Below are 27,886 nucleotides of genomic sequence, written 5' to 3' on the forward strand. Positions count from 1 at the left end.
CATTGTTTTTTGCACAACTTATCTCTCACTTTCGCTTTTTCGCTCTCGCTCTTGCACCGAGCAGCTGGCGGTTGAGTTCCTCTCTCATTGTTTTCGTCGGTTGACAGCTGTTTTGAGGGGGGGTACGACAGTCAAAAGTGGCGATTTGTTTGATTCTGAGAAACTTAAAGCATTTAATTACAATTACCTTACAGAGGACTTTACGTCTGTACTTTTTATTAACTCAAAGTTTTGGACTATTCTATCTCATATTTTATCATTTAATCCAGGCAATGCAAATAATTATCCGGATTTGAACTTATCTGTCGCTGTTTGCTTTGACTGTCATTTCTGACGTTTGATTTCTGTGTAGGATTCGGTGAATGAAAAATATTGCCTCCTCCGATCCAAACGTTTAGGTATTTGGTGTTCGATTCCTTTATTAGCACAAACGAGAATCTTATTAATCTTTCCATTTGCCGTCCAGTAGGATCCGTAAGGTTTGCGCAATGGCCGGTGTTATTAAAAAGGTACATTATCTTGTGTTGAAAACCACAACAATCGCAACGCTTGATTATGTCACACGTTCCGTGATCCGACGAGTCGCATGATTTGCTACCGTTGTTAATTGTTTTGCTTAATTCCAACAGGCAACGGGACTGACTGGAATGCATGTGGCCAAAAACCCACACCACACGCTGACCGCGTTGTACAACAAAATATTGCGCGCCGTTTCGAAGATGCCGCAAGAGGCTGCGTATCGTCGATACACCGAGCAGACCGTTTCGGAGCGAGCAAAAGTGGTTGCTACGGTAAGTTTGAGAAGAAGAGAATCTGCTGCTATGGTGTCCACTGATCCATGAGTGCCATGTTTTGTATCTCCGCAGACACCGAACGTGCTGGAGATCGAACAAAAGATCAACTGCGGCCAGGTAGAAGAGTTAATTCTGCAGGCGGAAAACGAACTGATGTTGGCACGCAAAATGCTCGGCTGGAAGCCGTGGGAACCGTTGGCTAAACAAGCACCGCCCACCCAGTGGACATGGCCACCAGCCAAACTGCCCGAGCTAAAGTAAGGTATCATCGTGTGGCGAGACCGACGTTTGGCTAGTTATTCATTTCTCGTAGCGAATGGCAACCGTATTGAGGATCGTATTGTGTTGTAAATAAATGGCCGCTTCGCATAACTAAGGAAAGCGTGAAGCAGGCTCTAAAAAGTTAGTGATCCGTTGGTTGTGTCCTTTTACGTCACACACTTTATTGTCCACCACCTTGGCGGTACTCAGCGGGTGAAAACTACCTTCAGCTTCAATCGGTAATCACGCCCTGTGTGTGTGGAGTGCGTCAACGATTCAGTAGTTGTGGGAAAAGGTTAACAGTCCGCTAATGCGCGCTTTACCGTCTCCTGCCACGCCACCAAAGTGCTGCGTATAGGTCGCAGAACCGTCCACCTTCGTATTTCCGCTCTGGCTTCGCCAAAGGTTGGCCAGCGCTTCTGCATTCACGTCCGTCCCGTAACCGTCCTCGTGTGTGGCACCAAAGTTGAGCGAAAACTGCCGCTTGAAACGATGCTTCAGCTACCCCAAACCGGAAGAAGGGGAACATAATTTCGTGCGATCATTCTTTCACCTCCTCGGGACTCACCCAAAAATCCGGCGAAACCCGACTGTCGTCCGGTCGATAAGGCGGTTTACCATCTACCGATTGCCAGGATACGAGTGCCAAAATGGCCCACAAAACCCAAACTAACTTACACTTCATTTTTTCGCATGTCGTCTACGAATGACTATACGGTGTGGTTGCGGAGAAGAACACTTGTTTTACATGTGACCGCTGATAAGCTGGAAATTACAGAGGATGTATAAACACATTCCATTGCCACTGAGTGCTGTTCTGGGCAACTTATCAGTCGTATTATTGCTGCGCACGAGGAGCGTGTAGAAGGTACTTGAAAAAATAGAGCAGCTGTCGATCGTACAGAGCGATCGCCGATTAACTCCGAAGCAAACTTGCAGGAACCAGTCAGAGAGAAAGCTCTCTTCCAATAGAATTGTTTCGGAATGGCAGAATAAGAATGGGAATCAGCAACGCATCGATCGGATGATGAAGAGAGCATATCAAGTTCAATGTTTTTCGAATCGATTTCTTTTTCTTAAAGAAATCTAATCACGTTTATTGTTTCCATGTTTCCGTTACTGTATGTTTTTTTTTATCGTTTTGGAGAATGGTAGCAATTGAACGATTCCGTGAACGGTTAGCTGTGTGTTACGATTACTTGTGTGAGATAATTTTCCTTGCTTTATGATCCTACACTATGGTAGACATTTGATAGAGTAGGTAGTCTCACAAAAAGGATAAGTTTCGGTTTTTTCGGATACTACGATTGGTCGGGAAAAATCGGAGAACTCAAACGTCCTAAAAAATTAAGAAAAATGATCATCGAATGTTTAAAGTATTAGAAAACGAACCTAAACACACACATGGCAGCCAGAGGCACCCGAATCAAAATAGGAAAACAAAAAGGATGTTAACGAAAGATGATTTTGGTGCATTGACCGAAAATGTAAATCAGGCGGGCAGCAAAAACCAAAACCATACGAACCATTTGGTTGCAATGCGCCACAAAACTAGAACATTTTGTGAAGTACAGTGTGTTTGTTTGGAGGATTGATGAGGTGTTTCGTTAAGCCGAAATGTGTTCGCACTGCGCTCTATTGCTTGTGTGTGTGTTTTCTCCTTAGCGCAAGATTCTGGTGTCATTTCTCGTTTCTTTCCTCTAGTTTTCTGTTCCTTTCCATTTTCCGAGCAGAGCACACACAGTCGAATAGAAACACACAGGTGACATACTTTTTCCGTGCATTATTCTCCGTATTCTTTATACGTTCCAAATTCGTTTTAGCCTAGACTTAAAATATTACTTAGAATTTCTTTGTTATTTCGCTCTCGCACAACACACACCCTCTAATTTTCGCTCTTTGCCGGTTTAATTTTACGTCCAACTTTCATAAATCAACCTTACACGTGTTTTTTGTTATTTGCCTAAAGTATTTATGTCTTAAATTTTCATTCTTTCTGTCCTTAAATTAGGGTGCCTTTACTTTGTCTAATTTTATCTAAACTCTCTCTCTCTTTCTCTCCTTCTTCCCACATCTATTCGACGAAACGACATTTTTTCAAGAGATGCAAACACCATTCGGCTGCTGCTTGCGTCCGCCGGTGGCGTTCGGTCGTTCACATGTGCCCTCTTTTGGTTTGCTTCGGCCCCAAGTGTGGCGGGCGGCGAATCTTTAGTTGTTTTGCCATGCAGTTGCTTATCAGTTAGTACGCACCACTAGTTTAGGACCACCGCATTTCGTACTATAGCCGTGCTTTTGCTTTCCCGTCGGACGGACGCCCATCCTCTCCGGCAAACACCTCTCCTCTCGGTGCGAAATGTCTCGAATTCGATTTTGTTCCTCTCGCTAAATTAGAGCAAAACAAACACTATACGGGCAAAAACGAACGGGAGTAATCGGAACCATCGTATGTACACAACACGGATACCTTACGCGCTTGATTTTCGTTAAGGAATAGTTTTTATGTCCCATGTGCCGCAAACACCGAACCTGGGGGGTGTTGTTGCATGGGAATGGAATTTCTAAGATGGTTACTAAACCGTGCCCGCCTCTAGTTAGCCCGCTGCACACGTCTTACTTGATAATGGGTCGGCGCCTTTTTTGTAGGAAATTTATATTTAATAGGATTCGTTCCGACGTCTCAGTCGACGACCAAGACGTCGTGGTCGACGACTGTGTTTTTTTGCCTCATAGTTCACTCCGCTGAATATTCGTTTTAGTTTTGATTAATTGTAATGTTTGCATACTCCCACGAAAACATCATTACTGAAGTACGTTGTTCGATTTTGTAGAATCAAATCTCGAGCATGTTGAGCAAACTCGTTAAAGCCTTCTCGTTCGAGCTGGGTTAAGACGAGAAGTTTATCACAAATTTTGCAAAGTACGTCGTCTGCGTCGTTTGCGTTGCTTCGTCTGAAGCGGACGCGGACGGGGCTCGTTCCACTCGTGCTTTGCAAAAGGGGATTATGCATTTCTCGATCTATTCAGTAAATTGTAATTACTTGCATGTGGTTATTTTCTTCTACGGTTGTTGTAAAGTTTTTCTTCTGAAAATGTATCGTTAAAAATTTAGGGTACAAATTCAGAGTGGACTGTGGTCGAGAACACTGTTTAAAAGAGGGAACTTTCATCTATTTGGATACTATTTGACTGAAAAATCTTGCCTAAGCTGAGTTTTAAGGGGGCTAATAGATCGTATAAATAACTGAACAAGATGCAGTGAGCACAAACTTCACTGCAATACGTAGAGTAGTGTAAAAGGAAACGAAACAATTCATCCACGACGCCGTGTTACTGATGGCCATGATCCCCACATGATATCATCAAGAATAAATTTAAATAATTTTCACGTCTCGTTTCGGTCGTTTCAGGATTTAAAACAATTCAACAGTAATGCACTTCTGACAAAATAAAAAGGATGATAAATTATAGACTCGAGAAATCGACCACAGTCGATGTATAATTCTTTTTATAAAACACTATGCTCGTGGTGTAGTACCGTGAATTCGTTCATAGAATTATCGATATGAAAAGAAAAAAAAAACCAAACCAGAAACAAAAGGGAACGTTTTCACGCAGCACTAACATTCAACCAATTATTGTACTCAGTGCGAGTCAAAAAACATGTGAACACAACGGACTGTAAAAGGTTAGAACGTACAGCTTAGTAGCGCTGTATAAGTCCGGAAGAGAACGACTCGTTAACGAGTTCACGGTTCAGGTTCTGATCGCACGTATGAATGTTTACCTCACATTCTTCCTATAGTTTGTTTACTTACTCGTAAACACATTCGGTCCGTTAGCTATTTGCTCAGGAAAGCCCTTCCAGCCCCTTAAACGAATGGTGCCTAAATATTACGTCTAAAAATTAGTAAACGAAACGGAAAACACGCACACACACATTCTAGAAGCAAACTACGGTGTGGTTGTTAACGCAATAATTGTAAGGCAAAATGAGACATCCGCCCGGAAGGCACGGGATGCGTGTGAACGAGTCCTTGATAGGTTGAATTTAACAAAGGAAAAAACACAGATTCATGCTCTCGCTTCGTTCTATGTTTGCTGCTCCCGATTCCGGCCCGCTTCCTTCATTCATAACAAAAGGAAAAACAAAAACAGTGAATGTTTCCCCCGTCGAATGTGGCCACCACCGTCGACCGTTCGTTTCTACAGACCACTGAATGAGAGGAACGAGAGAAAGCCCAGAGCGGGAGACAAACAAAAAAAAGGATAAACAATTTATCTTATCACTAAAACATCACTCGCTAATATGATCAACGCGTTTTGTAGCATAAAGCCTGTCAGTCTGCGCCATATAGCCACGCCAGGACCGCCGCAGAAGGTGGCGTCGTTTGTGTTCCATTTTGCTGTCAAATTGAAACTTACGTATTCGTTCCACATCAACGGTTGGAGCCCCCGTCAAGAGTGTGCTCCCGGGAGCCAGAGTTCAAACGAACGGAACGAAGATCGTTAGGAACGTTCAGCCACGACGGCGACTCTGATATCGTTTTCCATCGCAAGGGATTCGGTGACGGGGATCGAAGGAAAGACGGAGAGACGAGATGTGTGGGATTACGATTTCCAGTTGTTTTGCCGACTGCTGCTCGGCCCGGGACCAGACTGCGAAAGCATTTCCTGGTACTGCCGGTGCAACTCCATCGCACGCTGAATGTCCGCCAGCGATGATCCCTTACCGGCCGCCGATAAAGAAGCTATAAAGGGCGAGAATATACCGATGAGTCCGATGAGTTAGAATAGAGCAATTCATTCGACGGATAGAAACGTGCTACACTTACCGGCTGCCTGCGCCATAGCCAGTTGATACGAATAAAGGAGCGGCGAAAACTGCATCATCTGAGCCTGCAGACTGTTTAGGTTGTTTAAATTTCCAGCCTGTATGTTTTGTTGCAATCCTACGACGAATGGCAAGTGGGAATGGTCAAAGAACGGAGTAACAACAAGAGCGCGATTCGCTGCGAGCCTTACCTCGGAATAGTTGTTGATGAAGCGCCTGGACGGCGGCGGCCGCTGCGGTAGAGTTGCTAAGGTTCGCCAAGTTACCCAAGCTACCAAAGTTGCCGAGAGCTCCGAGTTGCCCGAGCCCTCCGAGCCCGGCAAGGGCCGTCAACTGGGCAGCGGCTGCTTCGGCCGTTGCATTCGCTGTTGCACTGTGGCGGCTAGAACGCGAGCTGGACGAGGGCGGTGGCGTCTGGTGTTGATTCGGTGGCGTCGGCGTTGGGCGTGGAGTCGGTGTGGGCGTTTTGGACTTGGATGGTACCTGCGATTGCAGGTGCGCGGCATGCAGCTGATGAAGATGATGATGACGGCTCTGTTGCTGTTGCTGCTGCTGTTGCTCTTGAAACTGTTGTAGCTGCTGTTGCTGCATCTGTTGTTGCTGCAATTGCTGCTGCTGTAGTTGCTGTTGCTGTAGTTGTTGCATTTGTTGCTGCTGCTGGCGTATCTGCTCTTGCTGCTCTTTTTGGCGCTGCTGCCTTTCCTGCCGCTCTTGTTGCGCCGCGGCGGCTGCAGCAGCGGCAGCGGCGGCCGCTGCCTGCTGCTGTTGCTGCTGCAGCTGTTGCAGCGCAGCGACTTGAGCCTGTTGTTGCTGCTGCTGCTGATGCTCCAGTTCGCGCAGTTCGCGCTGCTCCCGCAAGCCGGGCGTTGAAGATGGTGTAGGGTGAATCTCCACCGGCGATGGACTACTTTGGGCCGCGAGCCGTGCCTCGATCTCTTGCTCCTGCTGCAGGGCCTTTACGAAGGCCGTCTTCAGGCGGTTCGTGTGCTCTGCCTTCAGTGCCTTCTTCACGTTGCTCGTTACGCACTGCTCGCAGATGACCTTTGGATCTTTACCGACTGCAAACGAATAATGGAAAACGAATAGTTAAAAACTCTGAAAACGGCGCACTTCTCGTCTCGGCGATGTGCACAGAAACAGAAACATGCCGACACGAAAGGAAACACGAAAAGGAAACAACACAAAACCTGGACTGTTCTGAAAAGTGGGATTTCCTCTTTTACCCTGTTTTTCCCATTTCCACACGGGCGTGAAGTCGATCTTGCACTGCGCGCAACGATACGGTTGTTGCGGTGGGTTCGGTTTCTTGTCCTTGGTCAGATAGTCAACGACGTGCTCCAGGCCGAGCAGATAGACAAACTCGATATTGCTCGGATTCGGCACGAAGTGCATTTCTGGTGGCGGAGGCTTCGGCGGAGGAATCTGTTGGCAGAGGAAGGGCACAGAAAGTTAGCGCGGAACGGAACACAAAAAAAAGTTCAACATACCTGAAGCAAGGTTTTCTCTAACTGTTTGCGAAGCGCCAATTTTGCCGATGCTTGCCGTTGAGCTTGACTTTGCGGATCCTCTCTGATCACTTGGTCGCGATCTCGCTACAGGGGCGCACAGAATGCAAAACGGTCAGTCAGTAGGTGGAAAATTTCTACTTAAAGTTCTCTGATATGTATGATAATGGCTTTTGTAATTCTTTTGTCTCTCATGCGGCAAAAACTGTAGCAATTTTGGCTGAGTCTAATCCGTTCACAATTGACGCGTGAAAAAAATTGGAAGTGATCGCAATGAACATACGAACACATCACTTCTATTCAGATAACATATGAATGAGAGACGGAGATAAGAAAAGACAAACAAGGGAGTCAACTTATCAGTTTGTTTAAACAGCCTCGTTAAAAATTTAGAAAACACCGTTCTATTCCCTGCCGCGCTGACTGATGACACATCAATTCCATACACTTTGGCTTCACAAAGTATCGGTCCATGGCCGCAATTACAAAAACCGTATTACCGAAACATATTGCTGCTCTTTAAGTGAAGTGTTTCGTTTCGCAATTCATACATTATACAGTTATGATATAATATCATGCCATTACCCATTTGCGACCATCCCACAATTAGCCGCAACGTATTGAACGCATTGGCCGTATCGCAAAATTCACTGAATTGATTCATCCAGCGAACCAGTAATCTTATCGCCCCGAAAGAGGAAACTCAGATTTGCGATGTACTTACCACCTTAAACGAAACCGGTTCCACGGTGGTACAGCTGATTTGCGCCGGTATCGGTGGCGTCGGAGTGATCGACACGGAACTGCTAAGCTGCCCCAAGTTCTGAAGCTGTTTGAAAGGAGAAATCAACATAGGCAACATAAGTATAAATCGCACCGCGGTTCTCAACAGACCATTCTGCGGCAAATGATCAGTTCCACGATCGTATCGCATCGTTTGGCCCGGGGCCCGACGTCTCTTAAGCCGTCGATGGTTGGACCGAACAAACTTTACATTCGGGGTCGACTCACATTGCGCTGCTTCATGGCTGCGGTGGGTGCGTTGGTCGGTGTGATCGTCACCGACGGTGTGATGGTGAGATTGGAACCGGCCCGGGTCAGGCCGATCGGTAACCGGTGGCCGGGGCTGCTCGGTGTCAGGGTGGCCCCGCCTGGCAACGATGGTCTTTGGGTCATTCCCTTCGGAACCGGCGTTATGTGTAACGGTGAGCCTCGATTACTGCAACGACATGGGGGCCAATGATAAACGGGGGAACGGACGGATCGATAGCCGTGCTACTTACTTTGGAGGATTGTTGAGCGGTTTGTTTGACGACGGTTTCGAGTGTGCCGGCAGCGGGACGGCATTGGTCGGCGTCACGCTCAGCGAACCCTTGGTCAGGGCAGCCGGAATGGCGGCCAACGGATTGGACAGTTGGTTCACGTTGGTCGGCGTGACGATCAGGTTCTCCTTCATCATGACCTGCTGCGATTGTTTCAGCTTCTTCAGTAGCACCAGCTTCGTTTCTTCGCTTCGCAGTTCCTCGCGCAGCTTCCGCAGGCCACGCTCCCGCTCCCAGATTTCAGACGGTGACAGCTCTTTGATTGGGTACACCGGGGGCATCTCTTCGTCCTCGGACTCGGACAGCCCGGTACCGGCACTGTTGCAACCGGCACTGCCACCACCGTTCTGCGAGCGACCATTCACCTTTGCCGGTAACAGCACAATGTCCGGCACTTCCGCGTACGACTTCACCTCGGTACGCGGCCGCAGGACACGGCGCCCCGGGATGGGTGACGTGTTGCCCATCGAGCCGACTCCGACCGCTCCCTGCGATCCACCACTCCCATTGCCGCTGATAGCGCTCGCGATGGCACTGTGGCCGATCGACGACGATGAGCATGAGTTGGAATGTGGTTCCACCATGGGCGGCAGAGCAGGCGTGATGGTGAGGCCGGAGTTTTTGGCCAAATTTCTCAGGTCGCGCGCCGTCGACGGCGTGATCGAGAGCGACGACCGGCCGGAACCGAGGCTCAGGTCTACCACCGTGTCATCCACATCCATTCGCTCCATAGCGAGCTGTCGGGGACACGCACACACACTGGCGGATGTGCGCCGCTGTGTCGTTCAAGGATTTGTTTTGATTGTTTTGTTGCACTGCACAATTTTTCACTTTCCCACTGCGGGAAGCACAAGCAAAGGGCGGGTTACCCAATTGGCTCCTACATGCTGAAAAACGAAAGACAGAACATTATTCGCATTTCCCTCCAGTGCCCATTCACTTCGCAAGTAATGTAGTTTCGGTTCCATTTCCAATCCATTGTTGGTCCACACTATCGGCCTCTCTCGCTCGCTCACTCGCGGTATGTTGCTGACACGTTCTCCCGCGCTGTTATGCGCTTCAAAATTTTAACGATCAACATCATCGCAGTGCGTGTCTACCTCAGAACTAGCCATTATCGGCTGACTCTTTCGCTCGCTCTTTCCACTTCGCTCCCACAGAACGGCGATTCTGCCAACAAATCACACACCCCGCACCCCGGCCCCGTTGTCTTCCCCGTCGGCTACTCAGCCGAGGGTTTTGGAAGATGACGGGAAAATAGAGCATCGCGAAGGGTGGTGAGTGCGCGCGACGCGACGGGGCCACTGCAATTACATAGTCACTATTATCTTCTTCGTTTTCTTCGGCTTCGTGGCCGCCGTTGGCAAACTCCGCTTGCTGCCACTGTTGCTTGCTCGGTCGCGTACTTTCTTTGTCGCGTCCGCGAAACTTGTGCACGGAGAAAAGTGCTTTTTTTTTCCTCGGGCCAAAGATGCGACAATCGAACGCACAACGCGATTGCGGATGGGAAAGTGCGCTGCCGGAAGCAGCGGTTCTGTCCGATCGGACGAACTGCACTGTAATTCACGGGGCCATCCGCGAGCATCCGGAGCAGAGAATGGAATAAATCTGTCAACAAAACGGGAAAAACTGTAAACACACTGTGCACGAGGAGCGGCTCCGGAACAGGCGAATCTGTACGCTCTGCTGCTGCTGCCGCCGCCACACACACTCATTTTTATTCTCTATTCTTTTTTGCACCCGATTGCTCCGCTCTTACGCCATGATACTTTTCGGCTGTCAACTGCGTTAAAACCCCTTTGGATCGCGCGTGAGCTCCGCTTATGTATCAACGCGGCTAGCGAGCCTAGACCACTCTAATGGCGGCGCGAGGCCCAGGGCACAGCACGATAATATAATCACCTGGTGGCAAAGATATGTGGAGAGCGGACAAAAAACTATACTAAACTGCACACACTTTCGTCGCGAAACGCTATCTTCGTCTTCGCCTGGCACGACGACGATGGCTACGATTGTGCGAAGGCGACGGCGCCACACCACCAAACGAATGCTTGTCGTCGTTCGATTTGTTGAGTGTGTGTGCGTGAAGCCGGGCACAAACGGCACTCACCGCCTATCGCTGCCAAAAAAACAACTCACAGCACGGCGAATATGGCCCAAAATCCCTTCCACGATGCAAGGTGAGTGAAAGCAACGGCGTGCGTGCGGAAGAAGGAACCGAGTATAGGCCGCGCGAGTGAGTGCGAAAGCGAGACAGCGAAAGAAGCGGGCGAGGGGAGCAGGGGGCGGAGGGAGAAGAAAAATAGTTCGCAGCTTTTCACACCGCAGAGTATCCATGGTTCCGAAAGATGGAAATATTAAATCGCTTTTTACCACCACTGAACGGTTTCGGTTTGGCGCGAATAACAATTCGTACACTGCACGGCAACAATCCGCACGACCGAGCAGGCGTTTCGAGCGGATTGTTGCTCCGGCACTAGCGAAAATGATCGTAATTAAATTCTTCCCATCGGACACTAGTACACTTTGCTCGCTCTGCGCTTGTTGTCTTCCTATCTCGACGACGTCGTTGCTCGCACACCTCGATGGGCACTCATCGCTGCGGCTGTCAAATTGATGTAGCGATTTTCATCTAATCGGACTTGTCGGAAAGCGGAAAAACTGTGCTGGAATGTTTGGTTTACGCGAGATGATCAAAAGATGCAAGTTAGGAGAAGCTTTCGGATCTACCCTGCATTTGAACCTGCTACGGTTCTCCTACGCCACAGGCGGCTTTGTACATAAATAAAGAGTCTGAATAACTGAAAAACTGTTGTTTTGTTTAACACCGTGATACTCACTGACTGACAGCATCGGTTGGCCTTGAGCTGCTGTCAGTTTTGTCGGACTACTGTTTTGATTGTTTTCTTCCTCGGTCGAACGATGTTTTTGCATCTCTGATTCCTCTTCTCTTCTCTTACTTGTGCGTTATCTGTTATACGTTCCACGTTATCAGCATCCGGAGATCATCCTGTTTCAGTTCGATCCAACCCGAAAACAAGATGGTTCGCGCATGGATAATGGACAACGAGAAGACCGATCAGCGTTTGGAACATCACCTGAATCCGCCAAAGTTTCTAACGCTGGAAGATTTGTTCACATTCACCGGCGTTGAGTATTTCAAGGTTTGTAAGCACACCGATCGTTCGATCGTTGATCGTAATGGATCGCTCTTTCTGATCGCACCGACAGATCAACATTCCTACCTACAATACGGACGGAGTGCTGGAGGCGATCCGAACGGATCGAGGGTACAATTACGAGGATGAAATGACCTGCTCGGAAGCCTGCTTGCCGGATTATGAGAACAAACTGAAGACATTTTTTACAGAGCATCTGCACACCGACGAAGAGATTCGGCTTGTGATGGATGGCTCGGGCTATTTCGATGTGCGCAATGGAAAGGACGATTCCTGGATCCGCATCGAAGTCGTAGCAGGAGACTTGATCATCATTCCCAGTGGAATCTATCATCGTTTTACGTTGGACTCCAAGAACTACATTAAAGCAAAACGTTACTTCGTTGGCGAACCTGTTTGGCTGCCGTACAACCGCCCGGTTGATGATATGGACTGCCGTAAGGAATATTTAAAACGACTGGAAAGGGGGTTCGCTGCTTGAAGGCATTCCTGCAAGATTACTACTGTGTTGATCTATAATTTTCAATTTTTGTTGCTTGACCATTTTACAAAAATGTTATCCACGATCATTTGTTACAAAAACAAGGTATATAAAAAGCAATTTTAATAAAAACCACAAGTTAAATTGCTACTTTTCCTTTGAAATGAAAATAATGTTAAACGAAGATTACGTACCGCGATCAAAAGAGAGCCAGAAACCCACATTCTACGGTGGCCTGTGCTCGAAGGGAATCCTGGCGGTCCTACACATAATTAGAAGCATAGAAGACAAATTTGGCACTTCTCTTCTCCGTCAGTTAATCTTTCAATATTACTTCACACGACCAGCTTTATTCTTTAAGAACCATTTTGACCAGTTTAACGTTCATACATGTTCACATCGTAATGGCTTACATATTATTGTTGAGTTTTGCATTCACTCCGCTGCGCACATTTCTACAAAACGCACCGATCATCATCGATCTCTCCTCCTCGCGTTCGGCAGACTGTTCCGTGTTCATCATCGTTCATACCGATTACAAATTACGTTAATAAATCGTTCTTTGAGAACTTATAGCGCCTATCTCGCTAGGTGTGTCCGAGCAAACATTATCATCCGTCCGCATCATCAGGAAAGGGGGGAGGAATAATCATAATCGTAATCATAACTGTAAGAGAGTAATGCGTCAGAAGAGTACCTGTTAAAGAGCTACCAAAACCGCTGTTGCACTTGTTGATAAACCACTCTGCTCTGCTAATATGTCTTCTAACGTGTACTTGTTTGGATACCTCTGCCGTCTCTAAAAGATGCTGTATCTAAGATGCGTTGAGGAGGACTATTCGATATAAAGGGAAGAGTTTGGTTCGGTAAGTGGCTAGATGTTGATTTTGTTTTTTCGCACTTTAAATACTCGTAAATTCCGGTCAACATCGTTCGCCCATCCGCGCTCTGGCGCTTGTTCGTGTGTTGAATGCGAATAAAAGATCTATTTCAGTAGCATACAATAACTTAACTGTAGTGACACGAGACGGTGCTCGCGCCAGTGTATTGTATGTATATTGTTTCTTGACTATGGTATAACGTTCTAGAGCATTGTGTTCATTTTCAGTTTAGCATGGAGTCCATGATATTTGTTTGCACGGTTAAAAAGCTACCGGTTCACGCGCCACACAGCGGACAAAACCGAAAAAGGTACAAAGGTGGAAAAACTAAAACGCCACATCGCAACAAATAATACGGACAACAATCTTAGAATCAAAATCACTTCGTGCTTTCCGAAAACAGGCCGATCCTGGCCGAAACTTACGGTCGGGTAGTATTTACTAAGATCCATATTGTAGTGCTTTTTTTTAGGTTTGTTTCCTTTTGTTTCTCACTAGCTAACTGTCGTTTGTTTTTTGTTTTCGTTTCTCCTTCACTTTCTGTTGTCTAATCTCAAAGATTTCCGAAAGAAAACAAGTCTTCGCCGTTTTTTGTTCTTAATTTTGTAAATATTTGTATATAGGTTCTTGTTTTGTTTTGGTTTACTTCCTCTGCTTTCCTGCACCAAGGGGCTGCGGGCTCTGTTGTGTGGGGAGCAGCTGTGTGTATGAATGTGTCCGTTTTGTATTCACCCTTTTTTTTCGTTTACGAAAGTATTTTTGTTTTCTCAAATATTTCTCACTAAGCTAAGTAAGTGTAAGTAAGTGTGGTTTCTGTGAATTTGTATGTTTCTCTTTTTATTTATTTGTATCGTTTTACCTCATTCCTGTGTGAGGGTTCTGCAGCGTTTTGTACTGCTTCAGTGTTTGCTTATCGTCCCGCCACGCAACATACTCTACACGCTTTGCTCCGACCACTTTGGCCTCTCAAAACCACGGTATCAGTCTGTTAAGAGCCTGATTTTTTTGTTTCTTTTTTTTCTCGCTCTGCGTTCTCTCTTATCGCTTCATCACGCGTATGTATCTCACATTCATATAATCACACATTTTCTCCTCCGGGTCCATTAATCTTCTCTTCTTGTTTGCCTCGGCCGCTTGCCTTGCTTTTGCGTTGTCTTTCTTATCCCCATTCGCGCTACTTCCGTTCGTGCATTTATCTTAGGTTAAAAATACTTAAAACAAAGTAATAGTCTTCTCATATATTAGTAACAGGTTACCATACGCCACGTGGAACAGAGAAGTTAAGCGCGCGCCGAACTGGAGTTCGCATAAAATAAGAAAAATTATTTTCAAACTCAACCATTCCAAACATGATCAAGTGATAAAGTCTAGTGGTGAAAAAAAAAACAAAAGCACGTTACATGCACTTATCGTCAGTTTTTCACCACTGCCTTTCTGCTGCCCTTGCTGTCGCATCTGATGCTCAACGACCATCAATAAAGTAAACTTTTCCACTCGTGTTGTAAATTAGAAACCATTTAAAAGCATAGACATACACCGAGAGCGGTTGTTGGGTAAGTAAACAAAGGGGATTTAGTGTTTTTGCCTTAGGTTTTCGCATATGTTTGGAACCGAACTGGGAGCACATTCACGACATAAGACAGCGCCACACGCACGGAAAATTTCCATTATCCATTACAAACATGGAAAAACACGGAATCTCCTCTAGATTTGCATTTGTTTCTTGAACAGCGCATCGATTAGCCGGAGCTTCGCCTTCTTTTGCTTGTAGAGAGCGTACGTGTCCTCGATGGATTTACGATCGGACTTTAGCATCTTGCGTCCGGTCGTTTCCTCGAACTGCTGCTCGAATTCCTTGATCGTGCGGCGCAGCTCCTTCTTTTCGTCGCGCGTCGTATCGTAGTGCTGCCACAGCTCGTCCGCCGTCATCGAGTGGATGTTCTCGGTAGCGGAGCTGGTCGTCGTGGTGGTGGTCGATGCTTCCGAGTCGTCCGCTGATTGGGTTCCGGCAGCACCGGAGGTGGGTGCGCTACTGCCACCCGTGTCCGTCGGTGACTGTAGCGTCGAAGTGGCCGACGGAGGAGAAATATCGGTGGACGGGGTCGAGGTGCCGATGATGGCGAGTGCCTCGTGTTCGAGGATGGTTGGCATCTGAGAGTTGGCCACGCCGCACGGGCCACTGATCGAGTTGGCGCGGTTCACTAGGCGCTTGATGAGCCGATACCGATCGTACAGTGGCCGGGCCGCGTCCCGTTCATCACGGCTCGCAGGTCGACCATACATCGACTCCAGGTACAGCAGGGCACGCTGCACGGACGCCTTTTCCTCCGTCAGCTGGTCGTTCGACAGGAGGTCCAGGTTTTCACTCCGCTGATCCGTTTCACGTTTCTCCGTCAAACGCTACGGACGAGATAGGGGCAAATAAGAACATTATTGAAATGAACTTTGAAAACACTGTGGGCGATAGTTGACTGAAAAGCGTAAAGTCACAAAGCGTAAAGTTCTATTGTTTAAATACTATTCGAAGGACGAGAAAAGATTCTGGAACAGTGTCAGTGTCAGCACGATACAGGATACAGGGTGTCATAATGCATTAGGACGGACGACGGCCGGTCATAAATTTTTCTCCCAACGCGAGCGATAAACGAGTTATCTCACAAACAGCCTTGGCTCTTTTAACGAGAAGTAACGAATGATTTGTCGCGATGCCACATCGAGAGAAGGCAGCCCTCCTGATTCTTGTCGTATAGTTGTCTTATACAAACGACTACACCCCCAGATTAGCATACTGTTACTCTCTCTGCTGGCCCACCAGGCCATCCACGACACAGCCAGCGGGTGGTGGTTGATAAAGCAAACGCAAAACAAACAAAAAATTAGCACAAATAATGTCGCAGTTCTATTTTCAACCGACCGATTGGTCAACAAAGAATCAACATGATCGACCCGCACCCCGAGTCCCCGTCCACCCGTTGCTTGTGGCCCATGACAAAGATTGGACGGACGAAGCATGAGTTTAAGCACGTACTGTCGTTCGCAACGCGACTTCCGTCAATCGGCGGCTGGCGGGGCACGGCCGGTCCGGCCTCATCGAAGCTTGATTGTGGTCGGTCAAGAGATCAAACTGGGACCAGGGCGCGGGCCTAGATTGATTCCCAATCAGTACCACAGTACGCGGGCACGGCACAAAGATTGGTGTAAAGTGGGCGACGCGGCGAACCTGGCCGTCGCCCTTCAGAATCAGAACCGGATGGAAACCGGGCATCGGGTATTGAATTGGCGTCAAAGGCGAATTCAATCACCGGTTCCTGACAAACCGTTACTACCATGTCTGATGGCGCACTCTAATGATGTGCAAAATGAATGTTTATTTTTATCACCAGAAACAGCCTTGAGAGTAAGGAAATTTCGATCGTTTCTATATCTTCGACATTTTGGCAGAAAAAAAAATTTCCTAAACTCATTTATAAAATCCAACTCGAACATAAAGTTTTTGAAAAAGTGGCAATAGAACCCGCCAACTTTAAATAATCTTAATGTTCATCCCCTAACGTGTCTCTTTAATTTGGTTTATTTTAAATTATCGGATTAGTGCGTGCCAAACGAAGCTAAATGTTTGCCAATGGTTCAACATTCACGCTTCATTCAGGGACCCAGTTCAGATTCAAAGCAAAATAATAAAAGCATTTATTGTCTTAGCAAAGCATTCGCTACTGGAGGGTGTTTGCCTAAAAACCGATAGCCGGACTACTTGCAGTACCGCTACACCGGAGAAAACGATAAAATTGACCAATCAATCAATCGTCGATTGCCTTCGACCGGAAGAGGTGCCGTTCGCTCAGTCCCCAACTCCCACCTCAAACACGTGGCCAAACATGCGCCACCGTCGAATGGTTTGCGCGCGCTAAACGGTCACCAGCGGCGGCAGCGGCGTGCCATTGCTGTCCGTTTCATCTGTGGTCACCACACGATCACCAAACGATCACCTAATTGTCTATTATTAGGTTCGCAATTGTAGATTGTGCCGGGGGCCGCCGCAAAAACTGCCGGATAGGCGGCCGGAAAGTGTCATTACAGCAGCAACGTGGCGCGGACACGTTTCGGTTCGTAGTGTATGTAATTGTTTGTATTGCGCGAAAAAAGTGCAACTGTTGTGCTGGTCACAGAGCACACACTTTGAGTGGGTTGATAAAATGTAGCCACGAGATGTGCGAATGGAAGCGTTCGAGTATGAACACCTCTTTTTATCAAAAAAGTTATTTGCCATTGTGTCGAGTGCTTCGCACACCGAAAAGGGACCACACCATTGCGTGACTTGCGCGCTTTCGGAAGGTAAACGTTTAAACGACGCGGTGGTGGCAACAACTTACCTTCTCGATATCGGAGATGGTATCCTTCATCTTGCCGAGACGTTTCTCGTCGTCGTGCGCCTCCGTTCCACCGCCTGCCGCCTGTGGGCCACCCTTCGACGAGAACACCACCAGATCGGCCCTGATCTGGTTCTTCTCCCGGCGCAGCTTGTGCATCTCGACCACGATGCTCTTGATGGCCGGGTCGGCCGATCGGTCACCGTGCGTCGGGCGGCACCCGTGATCGCGCTCGAACCGGTCTTCGAACTGGGTCACCTTCTTCTTCAGCCCGCTCAGCTTCCGGCTGATCGTCTTCACGCGCTCATCGAACATATTGTTGGCCACCGGTGCCACGGCTGACTTGGGTCCGCCCGTGACGCCCGCACTGTCCTCGCTCCGGTGGTACGCACCGTACAGTTTCAGCGAACCGCCGGACGACACGGGCCGCAGTTTGGCGTGCGACACCGAGTCCATGCGCTTGGCGTGATCGAACTTGTCGTCGGCGAACCGCTGGCACACGAGCGCCGGCGTATCGTCGGGGTACGATTGGCCCCAGGGAAGCTTTTCGCGCGGCGACAGTGGCTCTTCGCTGGTGTCCTGACCCGGTTCCGACGTCGATTCCATCTCCAGCACGGCGGCCTGGTTCTTCTCCAACACGGTGTTGTCGTTGTAGTCGGCCAGTGGCGTTGTATCGCCCATCGGCGAATCCTGATGGCCGCTGCCGATGGTTTGCTGTAGGAAGGCCGCGACCGATCGCGGATCCGACTTGGCAACGCGTCCCAGACCTCCGCTTCGTCGGTCCGTCGCTTTCGACACGCTCGAGTGTGTGTCATGTTTCGAGTAGAAATGCTCACTTCCGGCCGTCAGCACGGCCACGTGTCCGGCACGGTCCTTCACCATGGCCGCCGTTGTGGGTCCGTGGTGAAACTTGGACGATTGCTTGCGAGCCCGCGGCGACACGGACTTGCGACCGGGCGGAGGGCGAGTCTTTGAGAACCGCTCGCAGTGCCGCCGACGTTCGTGCTCGCAGTCCTGTTCGCTGTCCGAGTCACGGCGCGACTTCAGGATATCGCGGCACGGCGATAGACGGTGCTGCTGCTGCTGCAACTGTGACTTACTCCCGGAATGGTGCAGATGCTGCTGCTGATGATGATGATGGTGGTGGTGGGGCTGGCGTTGGTGCTCTCTGGCACCGCCGAAGGGACCATCAGAACCGTTGCCGACACTCTCGACGCTGCCGATGAAAAATTTCTTCAAATCGTCCGCACTGTTCTTGAGGTTCTTCTCGAACACCTGCTGCCGGTGGTGCTGCTCGTCGGCCCGTTCCTCACCGTCGGCCGGTTCCTCCTCGGCGATGATGTTCTCCTTGCCGATGGAAATCTCTACGGCCGGCGGGCGCTTTTTGAAGTCCTCGTGCGACGACACGCGCCGTATTACCTCCGCACAGTTCGGCAGGTGCTCCTCGCTGTTCGATCGGATCAGCTTCCGGTCCTGGCTGATCGAGGACGTACTGTCCTGGCGCTCCTTGCGCTTCCGGCAGTTCTGCCACTCGGACGAGTTGATCAGATTCGGCAGGTACTGGTTCACCAGCACCGTCGGCGGCGGAGGTGGCGGTGGAGACGGTTCGGGGCTAGTAAACCCATCTCCACCACCCGCCCCTCCAGCGCCTCCTTCACCCGCCGCGACGATGTTACCGCCGCTGCCGCCGCCAACCGTCTTCCTCGCTACTTCATTGCGACTTTCGCTACTGTTGATGCTGCTGTTGCTGCTGCTGCTACTAATGTTGCTACGGTTGATGCTTCCGCCACCACCACCACCGCCAACACCGCCGTTACTACTGCTGCTGCCGTTGCTGTGTTTGCTACTGGTGCTGCTGCTGCTGCTACCGTGGCTGCTACTGGAGCTGCTAGTGGTGCTGCTGCTGCTACTGCTGCTGCTACTACTGGTGCTGTTGCAGATACCGTTGTTGTTGTTGTTGTTGTTGCTGCTGTGGTTGATGCTATTTGTCTTCCGGCTGCAGCTGACATCATGATCATGGTTCGCCGTACCTGCCAACACCGGGTCGGATTGACCGTTCGACGAGAGGCTGATGCTGGTCGGGGAGATGATCGTTGTCAGACGACTGAGGTCGTCTTCATTCTGTCCCAGTGACGGGCGACGCATGCCGCACTGCAAATGCACAACGAAAAGGGTGATCGAATGATTAGAATATGGTTTCGAATTTTTTCTTTTGCTTGACACTAATGGAGGCGCCTGGTATGTTTCACGGCCCACCATTGAAATCGATTCTTTGGAAAAAGAAAAATGACCCACTGGAACTGCTACTGTTCGTTCAAATACTAATTCCTATTGCATGCCCCGTATTGATTTAACAAACTGAGAAGAGGAGAGAATATTTAACAACAACAAAAAACCCCCATCGAGTGATCGAAGTCAAGTGCAGCTGTGTATGTGTAGTTATGCTCGTGAAAAGCATGAACCAGACACTCAAACACAACAGTATAGAATCCCAGCTTCAACGGGCATCGATCGCATCAGCGCTTCGAGTTCATTGATCAAACAACCTTTATTGGCGTTTTATTTTTGGTACAATTTTCACGCGCTTCCTTTCGCTTTCTCATCGCCGCCCCGTTCGCCGACATGTTATCGTTTTCAAAGGACCCACACACACGTGCGGCGGCGGTGCATTATTATTCAATTGCCAACGGCCAATCCAATCAATGTGTTGTTTACCGACACGAGTTGACAATTTGATGGTAGCGTAGCAGGGTGCAGGGGTCCGGATTTGAAATGCCCCTCTCTAATCATCGCTTAAAATCGCGCTGGATCCAGGCAGGCGGCGGACCCGTAGGTTGACGTCAAAAAGCCGTAATCTAAGGAGCCACGAAGCCACGCATATGATGTCACACGTGCATTTCGGAGCTCGGTTTACTGTAAGAATTACCACGTTCCAGAGTACCGTGCGGCTGTTTGCACTATTTAGCCGTCGCGCAAATGGGGCTTAAAGGTATTCTTTCTCTACATCCGCCCGGCCATTCAGGTGAGCGTGTGCGGAGGGTTTCAAATTGTTTCACGATCAACAAGCACAACGGAGTTTGGTTGAGAATCGGATGACAAAACTAGCAACAAACGGAGCGCTAATAAGGTAACAGTGGAATGACACAAGAACGTGCCACCTCGTTAGAGATTTACTTGAAGCCATTTTCATCCATTGAAGCCATTTTTCAGTCGAGACAAAATCATTCCCCACCCAGCCTGACAGTGGCCGATGGTGGCCGATTGATAACTAGACGCCCCGTGTGTGTGTTTGTTATTTACAACCGGTCGATTGTTTGTCGCCAACAATACGCCAGCGACAACTTAAGTCCTAATCGATTCAAATTATCTGCGGTCCCCGACGCTATCGGGGTGTTTGGGTTTTCACACATTTCTTTTCACTTTTCACGCGACGGCAAAGGGGCCCGTCGCTTGATAAATTAATCGCCCATCATTTCGTTCCGATGGCACGCGCGATCTGGTTCGGTATCTGGTGGCGATAATGGGTGTGGGCCACATGGGTTAAGTGCACCGTAAATGACGACAATTTGGCCGACGGTACTTCGCGACCGCTGAGTATCGCCGAATATATGGCCCGGAACCGTCTGGTAATCGTCTGATGGGCCCGGAGATCGTTCGAACAGTCGATAATTCAGCCTTTGACAGCCACGGAACAATGGGGTCCGGGCAATCGATACGATGATGATGAATGAGGCATTTCTGAGATGCCCGGGTCTGTTTCGAGTGGTGCGGATCGGCATAGTAATAGAGTGCACATTGTTTCTATGAAGCTGTCTGATGCAGCTTACCGAAATCCGCGAAAGTAAGTGAAGCCGCGTCACAACTCAATCAAACGAGGGTTTATGGGTAACGCAACATTGTTGCTTCTTGCTAGATTCACTCACAAGCTCTTCATATAATCCGCAGCCGAACAATTTCGAACGCACTTAACCTCGATTCCACTAGAATCGAGCCTTTAACCAGCAACAGGGTAGGGTTTAAATGTTGTTGACAAGATACGATCGATTTTGCCATGTCAATTAGTAACAAAGGATTGGAGTGGCAATTGAACGCGCATTATTCAGAAGTACGCTTGGAATCCTTAGGTTTCCGGTGTCAAGTGGCCAAAATCCGCCACTAACGTTGTGTTGCACTTACTTTACTCTTCCACTGGCGAATCTGGCACGCTCGGGCCAGCTTGTGAATCAACTCTCTGGGGCCGCCACCGTCCGCCACACGGCGACCGCGGTCGGTCGCCTGAACACACAGCATTGGAACAGATGGCCGTTCTGGCTAGTTCACTTAAATGTTTCCTTGTTTCCAATTACGAAAGCGAAACTTTACTAACTCTCACTTCTGATGCACTTTGCGCTGCGCTCTAAAATCACACACTTTACGACGTTCACGATGTTCGCACGACTTGTGGGAACGGCCGAGCCACCCGGGATCGTTTATATACGCGCCCGGGGAGTCCAGAATGGCAGAGAGCTCCTTACCGACGGAGCGATCGGAAGCTCAGAGATACTCCGGTCCGGAGGCTCTCCCTCTCTTGCTCGTTCGTGGCAACAACGAAGGAGAGGTTCAATTAGGAGGTTCGCGCATTCCGTTTGCGTGGTGCGCATTGCGTTCGTACAAGATGCGCGCTATCAGAGCGCGCAGGTGATTGGGGCTTATCGCGAACGATAACAGGACCCGCAAAGGTGTTGACGGTAGAACCAAGAGTCTTAAAATACCACAGCGCGCGATTGTTCTGGCGTTCTTCTGCAATATTTCCGTAACCTACGAGATTCCGGATTCTCTCTCTCTCTTTCTATCAACATTCTGGCCTAAAGCCGAGAGAGAGAGAGAGAGTGTGTGTTTACTTGGCTCGCGCGATCGCCAAGTTGAATTGCAAATTGGTGGTGCTTTCCGCCAAATATTGACTGAATTCATTCAAACATGAAACGACGCAGCACGCAAGGCGTGCCGTCGCGGCTTTGGCCACGATTCCGATTATTGCCGGCGGGGTAAACAATGCCCCGGACGAGCAGTAAACAACTTCCAGGGCTGCGCGCTATCAGGCCCTAGAAATGTGTTTCGGGAGAACGAAACCGCCGACCGGGCCGCCGCCAAGTGGAGTTCTCTATTGCGCAACGGACAGATGGGGATGATAATTGATTCGTGAGCGAGTTTTATAACCCATCAAGTGAGATCTTCGTTGTTTGTTCCTAACCTAGGGCAAACATTGGAAACATTAGGGTTTATGCCGCGACGGGGAAAAAGGGTGCTCTTGGGCTGTTTCGCTGTTCGTCGTCGATCTGTTCAACGAACCACACCTGCCGTGCGGGAACCGTGTGCCGTTTTTTAGCCCAGAAATGCTCTGTTTACCATCGGAGATTGTACACCGAGACGAGCACGGCATGGACCAGTGTCAACCAGATACGAACGGCCGTGCACCGACTCAATCTGAACCAAACTGACTCATTCTCACACTTTCAGGGCGCGTATTATCATAATCATTATCATCAGGGCGGCAAACCACGCTCATCCCCGAGCGCGGACGTTAGCAGTTCGTGCGGTTAGAAGGTGCTACAATCCCGCTGAAACGCAACCGAGACGAGGGATGCTGCTGGTGGCGTGCCAGATGTAATGCATATGTTTTACTGAGCAATCGTTTAACAACGTGGCCACCAGACAGGCTGGCAAATCTCGGCGCATTAGCAGCTCTGACCCTTCCCGCTTATCAGGGGAGTAGACCGAGACCGAGCGTAAGGAGCTCATGTGTTTACAATAGCCGGACCCCGGCAATGGTTGGGTGAGCTCTAGTACACTCAGACCGACAGCAAAACTGATCACTTTTCAATTTTAGTTTTTTCAGTAAAAATTAATTTCCAATTACATTTACTTTCACTTTTACTACTTCTGTCAAAGTAATTTTAAGAGACATTCCATTTAAGAAATGATTTTGCAAGCGTAAGCGACTCACACAAAGGATCTCAATTGCGCGAATCACCCGGAAACGCTTATTTTCCGACGGTCAGTGCACCTCTCGTTATCATGAAAACGGGGAGGCATTCCACGGGGAGTTCCGCGGATGTACCTCGGATGCGATCACAGTTTGAGCATCGGGTTGAGTTTTTTTTTACGTCAGAGAGCTGGAAGGTCCCCTGTGATGAATGTGAACTTTGTTGCACGGTAAATGCTTTTAATTAAATGCCATCTGCTGCAGCATCTCGGGGAACTGATAGTGTGCATTCGGTTCGTTATCGGTTGTTTAGAATAATTTCTTTCGCATTCCGTAATCTTGCGTGCACGCCACCGGCACGTGTGCCAGATAGCTCGTGGGGACTCGTGTGCGGACAAGGTCGTAGATAGGGAGACGACCTCTTGCCAGTAATTAAGAGGAGAATAGTAAAAACAAAAAGCCGCAAGAGTTCGATATCGAGTATATCGATCGGAGAGCCGGTCGGACGACTAATTTCCCCGATGGGGCAATCAGAAGTTGGTGTCAATTTTTAATCCATCCCAAAACACATTCCATCACCTGATGGATGTCCCCGGGCTCTAAATAAAGCGTAATTCGTCGCCATCGTACGTTGGTGAATAGTTGATGAAGCAAAGCATAGGTGCGCAACGTGGTGCGTGTCGTGGGTCTCGAACAACTTCGCTAGCCGCCGCGCGATCGGCGGGAGTGCTGCTGGTCGGAATTGATGATGTCCGAAAATTGATGTCCATATTTGAGGTATTTTCCCCAGGAATTGAGTTGAGGGACCTGCAGCCTGTCTGCATTATTGATCATCACTTCTTCCTCGAAACACTCGTGAAAATACGTACGTCACCATTCACCGGTGGATGGCCACAAAAATCGATGGCCAAACGTGGAAGACGATGGCTTTCCAATCGCCCCGTGAATGATTGCTCCAAATCGGGTGAACCTGCAAAATTACTACCCGTTGAGCGATGGAATAATTTGCTGGTGGCGAATCATAATAAAGACATGTCAGAATTTTACGCACCGTTTGAAGTGCATCTCTCCATCTGCATATTTTATTTTCGTCACATTTAAAAATATAATACAGACGATCGTATGATCGCATCCTCTCGGCTACTCTTTCGCCCTACGATCCGTAAACGGCAATAGCTCGATACATGGAGTGTAATGAAGTGTAGTTGCTGGCCCTTTATGCAATATTTATAGATCTCGTGCCCGAAAGGTATTGCCTTTCGGTCACGATCACACGCAGTGATCGATACCGGTGGTAGAGACCGGCTGATGCACGTCACCGGCACCGACCGGTAGACGAAGGATCACCATTTCGCGACGCGAGTGCGTCAATCAGAGATCGGACGACTCAGGCATCAGCAGCCAGAAACGCCCACCAAACGCGTTCTGACGTCTGTGAGGGAGAGAGATTTGCTTTACAAACTAGTTTTAAACTTGACACCATTAGCCGTCTTGATGATTAAGAAACAAGCGCAACAGATTGTAAAAAGCGATGCATTCGATGCCATCTTCCTGTGCCACTGACCAAGAGCTCTCTACCCACAAATCCCAACACGTGCTGCGAGAAACCTTGACCTTTGATACGGTAAAATGATGATCTCGTGGCACACAAATATGCTGAACGGCGCCAATCATCACTTCGTTTGCGGTGGATGGTGGGAAGCATATAAAAAAACACAGAAATCGAAACCCAAACAAGCTAAACCACACCTCAAACGTACGGCTGATGTACAAGATAAGAAACCGAGTGATTTTTGCCGACCGGTTCCGCACCCGGACCAATCGGGCAAATTGAGTCACAATTCGAAGCTCGCGTTGCGGCGGCAAAGCGGCAAAACAAACATCAACATCCCAATCCCGTACGAACCCGCCATAGGTTTCGCCCGGCGCGGGCGCTGTTGTTGGCTAAATATAACCCGGACCATTTTTTTCCTACTTTCCTACATCGAGTAACGTGAAAAACAAAGCACCGGGATCGCGCACCGGGTCGCCGTTTCTTGCGCGGGTTGGCCGCAACAAAATGGCGTCAGGCTAATCATCGCGCTATGACCTAAGCCGCGGCACAACGCAAATTACGTTCGAGGCCCCCACCTGATGGAATGAAGAGTTTATGTTCTTTTTGCCGGCGAACACCCGAAACGAGACGCGAGAGCGAAAATAATCAAAACAAATTCTTGTCTGGCGACAGTGGCCAACTGTTGTGTTGTGGACATGGTTTTTGGCGGACGAAAAAAGACGGGGCCAGCAGCAAAACGCGCGGGGCGTTCGTAATGATCGTCGTCGTTTAAAACGATCGTCATTATGCAGGCCAAACACATCGCGAGCCAAATAAAGCATATCCAGCTGAGGAGGGGGTCCTGTGGCCAGGGAATGTTGACGGTACGCGAAAAAGATAAAAACACAGAGCAGCTCATAACAAAGCGGGGCGTAAATGAAAATTGTTTAAAATAGCGGGTCCCCCATTAAAGGTAATACAACTAAATGAGATGTTATTTTCAGCAAACAAAGCTCAACAATCGAATGGCGAGAGAGTTAATGTTCGACTGCCACAAAGGGGGGGCAGACAAACGTTTATCACATATCCGTTATCTGTCGCAGTAAATCATCGATTCGTTCATCGGTAGTGTTGAGCTTGTGTGTTGAGAAAGCTGCAATCGGATGATCTTTGGAAATCCGAAAGAAGTGCAGCAGGGCGTCTTTCGGAGCCCTTTCGAGAGCGTGCGCATCCGAATCCGGATGAAAACTATAACAAATTACCCCGCGCAGGAATATCAACCAACCGACGACGATCGCAAAAGCCAATGGCACCATGCCAGTCATCATCAGTCGTTAGATTCTAACCCACGGAAGCGGCGGTGGTATCGTGAAGGTCAATATCAAAAGGGTAATAAACTGGGTGGCCCTTCGCCGGGTTGTTTACACTTGGCATGGCGATAGTGAAGCATAAAAAAATAGTAAAACACCCTACTTACCACACAAGCGGTTACAGTTTCCCAGCAGTTTTTGGCAAATGCTTCAATTTTGGGTGGAATCTTCGCGGCCGAACGACACCGAGCGGCGCACAACAGAGCACAGTGTGTTGGCGCCCGCTGTGAACCCGGTTCGCTACTACTACTACCCTCGTCTCGGCGCGCGTAATGGTACTCTGCTACTGCTGCTGCTGCTGCTGCTACTGCCTTGCTACAACTTTCGTGCCGCAAACACTGACGCCTCTGTGGTGGAGAGACCACAGAACACGATCACCGAACACTAGGGCCCTCCGTTTGCCCGGCGTAATAACGGATAAACACAACTTGCAACTCCGGCTGGCGCTTTCCGGATCCTCGCGCTCCTGATCGATGCTGATCGGTGGACAGAGGGTTACGTTCCCGCCTAGCGCAGTGACCTAAGTGGTGGCAGCCAGATGAATGTGCCAACAACGGTGGTCAACAACTGTTGTGAGAGGCGCGTGTGCTTTCGGCGTGTTGGTTGGGACATGCGCTGTCCGTCCTGCCGGCTTTTCTCTCGCCGCTCGCGACCGCAAGACGGGTGGCGATCGCTCAGGCGAATCGCCGGTTCACAGGATAACGCTGGTGACCGGATTTCCGCCTGCCGGGCCAAGGACTGTGTGTAACAGCAACCAGGCGCCTCCTCTGGCGCTCCCCCAAAAAGTAGTAGTAACGCTGGTGGTGGTAGCAGTAGTAGTAGTAGTAGTAGTAGTAGATGTATTAGATGGTCGTGCAGTGGTGGTAGCACTCTTCCCTCGTTTGGGCTCTCTCTCTCTCTCTCTATCGTTCGTTCGTTTGCTCCCGAAAAGAAAAATTGAAAAACCGCTGGCTGATGTTATTCGTTCTCCCTCGCTCTCTCACTCTCTTGTGGTCTCTCTCTCGCTCTCTAGCTTGTCAACGGCGACACAGTACGGACAACAGTTCAATCGTCGAGCAATTCATCGAAGTAGCATATCCCGATCTCTGCACATTTTTACGACCTTGCCCGGGGACCGTTGTGCCGGTGCGAGAATCTATGGTTGTTTGAGGAAGTGCGTCGACACGAGGCGGTAATTTAGCATGGGAACCGCCTGTGTTGCCCCAGATTTAAAGCACTACCCGGCTACGATCGGACGATCAGAGTCGATCGTACGACGGTGGACGATCGACGGAGCTAGCTCGTTGGCTCGGTAGAGATTTCTTTTGGTTGTTGGTTGCTGCTGGACCTCTTACACCTCAGAAACCTGAAGCCACCGGACGTTTTCTAGAAGGTTCGATACTTGACAACTCCGAAA

General features: G+C 49.0%; 5 protein-coding genes across 7 annotated transcripts; 2 read left to right on the forward strand and 3 right to left on the reverse strand.

Moving 5' to 3' along the window:
- Positions 1–32: 32 nt before the first annotated feature.
- On the reverse strand, positions 33–1,808 carry LOC128267272 (uncharacterized). 2 transcript variants are annotated; one of them, XM_053004080.1, is made up of 3 exons: positions 1,624–1,808; positions 1,379–1,556; positions 33–1,305 (listed from the first exon to the last, which is right to left on the reverse strand). In XM_053004080.1, the coding sequence occupies exons 1-3, from the start codon at positions 1,738–1,740 to the stop codon at positions 1,262–1,264; spliced, it is 339 nt and encodes a 112-aa protein (XP_052860040.1). In that variant the 5' UTR covers positions 1,741–1,808; the 3' UTR covers positions 33–1,261. The 2 variants fall into 2 exon arrangements, with proteins under 2 accessions (XP_052860040.1, XP_052860039.1); XM_053004079.1 differs by having other exon boundaries at positions 33–1,556.
- On the forward strand, positions 336–1,200 carry LOC128267270 (NADH dehydrogenase [ubiquinone] 1 alpha subcomplex subunit 5). Of its 2 annotated transcripts, none has more exons than XM_053004076.1 (4): positions 336–398; positions 467–509; positions 630–791; positions 867–1,200. In XM_053004076.1, the coding sequence occupies exons 2-4, from the start codon at positions 489–491 to the stop codon at positions 1,053–1,055; spliced, it is 372 nt and encodes a 123-aa protein (XP_052860036.1). In that variant the 5' UTR covers positions 336–398; positions 467–488; the 3' UTR covers positions 1,056–1,200. The 2 variants fall into 2 exon arrangements, with proteins under 2 accessions (XP_052860036.1, XP_052860037.1); XM_053004077.1 differs by having other exon boundaries at positions 470–509.
- A 391-nt stretch (positions 1,809–2,199) lies between the features above and the next one.
- Positions 2,200–9,447, reverse strand: LOC128267241 (transcription factor dcp-66). Its single transcript, XM_053004042.1, has 8 exons — positions 8,678–9,447; positions 8,406–8,613; positions 8,122–8,223; positions 7,377–7,481; positions 7,077–7,311; positions 6,081–6,947; positions 5,891–6,007; positions 2,200–5,806 (listed from the first exon to the last, which is right to left on the reverse strand). The coding sequence occupies exons 1-8, from the start codon at positions 9,445–9,447 to the stop codon at positions 5,667–5,669; spliced, it is 2,544 nt and encodes an 847-aa protein (XP_052860002.1). The 3' UTR covers positions 2,200–5,666.
- Positions 9,448–11,642: 2,195 nt separating this feature from the next.
- Positions 11,643–12,537, forward strand: LOC128267265 (acireductone dioxygenase). Its single transcript, XM_053004071.1, has 2 exons — positions 11,643–11,880; positions 11,948–12,537. Exons 1-2 carry the CDS (start codon positions 11,758–11,760, stop codon positions 12,374–12,376), a joined length of 552 nt encoding a protein of 183 aa, XP_052860031.1. The 5' UTR covers positions 11,643–11,757; the 3' UTR covers positions 12,377–12,537.
- Positions 12,538–12,688: 151 nt separating this feature from the next.
- LOC128267240 (protein FAM13A) lies at positions 12,689–27,767 on the reverse strand. The gene is made up of 3 exons (XM_053004041.1): positions 26,598–27,767; positions 17,628–19,775; positions 12,689–15,657 (listed from the first exon to the last, which is right to left on the reverse strand). Exons 2-3 carry the CDS (start codon positions 19,767–19,769, stop codon positions 14,962–14,964), a joined length of 2,838 nt encoding a protein of 945 aa, XP_052860001.1. The 5' UTR covers positions 19,770–19,775; positions 26,598–27,767; the 3' UTR covers positions 12,689–14,961.
- Between the last annotated feature and the right edge of the window lie 119 nt (positions 27,768–27,886).

Source organism: Anopheles cruzii, chromosome 2 (assembly GCF_943734635.1).
Source record: "Anopheles cruzii chromosome 2, idAnoCruzAS_RS32_06, whole genome shotgun sequence".
In the NCBI taxonomy this organism is placed as follows: domain Eukaryota; kingdom Metazoa; phylum Arthropoda; class Insecta; order Diptera; family Culicidae; genus Anopheles; species Anopheles cruzii.

Bases quoted from the DNA above. Each gene is read 5' to 3' on its own strand.
- LOC128267270 (XM_053004076.1), top strand. From the start codon at position 489: ATGGCCGGTGTTATTAAAAAG. The intron at 510-629 runs GTACATTATCTT...TAATTCCAACAG, and splicing joins TGGCCGGTGTTATTAAAAAG to GCAACGGGACTGACTGGAAT. The intron at 792-866 runs GTAAGTTTGAGA...GTATCTCCGCAG, and splicing joins GAGCAAAAGTGGTTGCTACG to ACACCGAACGTGCTGGAGAT.
- LOC128267272 (XM_053004079.1), bottom strand. From the start codon at position 1,740: ATGAAGTGTAAGTTAGTTTGGGTTTTGTGGGCCATTTTGGCACTCGTA. The intron at 1,557-1,623 runs GTGAGTCCCGAG...GGTTTGGGGTAG, and splicing joins GGGTTTCGCCGGATTTTTGG to CTGAAGCATCGTTTCAAGCG.
- LOC128267241 (XM_053004042.1), bottom strand. From the start codon at position 9,447: ATGGAGCGAATGGATGTGGATGACACGGTGGTAGACCTGAGCCTCGGT. The intron at 8,224-8,405 runs GTGAGTCGACCC...CCTTTCAAACAG, and splicing joins CAGCCATGAAGCAGCGCAAT to CTTCAGAACTTGGGGCAGCT. The intron at 5,807-5,890 runs GTAAGTGTAGCA...CGCCCTTTATAG, and splicing joins GGCTATGGCGCAGGCAGCCG to CTTCTTTATCGGCGGCCGGT.
- LOC128267265 (XM_053004071.1), top strand. From the start codon at position 11,758: ATGGTTCGCGCATGGATAATGGACAACGAGAAGACCGATCAGCGTTTG. The intron at 11,881-11,947 runs GTTTGTAAGCAC...TCGCACCGACAG, and splicing joins CCGGCGTTGAGTATTTCAAG to ATCAACATTCCTACCTACAA.
- LOC128267240 (XM_053004041.1), bottom strand. From the start codon at position 19,769: ATGCGTCGCCCGTCACTGGGACAGAATGAAGACGACCTCAGTCGTCTG. The intron at 15,658-17,627 runs GTAAGTTGTTGC...TCTCGTCCGTAG, and splicing joins CCATCTCCGATATCGAGAAG to CGTTTGACGGAGAAACGTGA.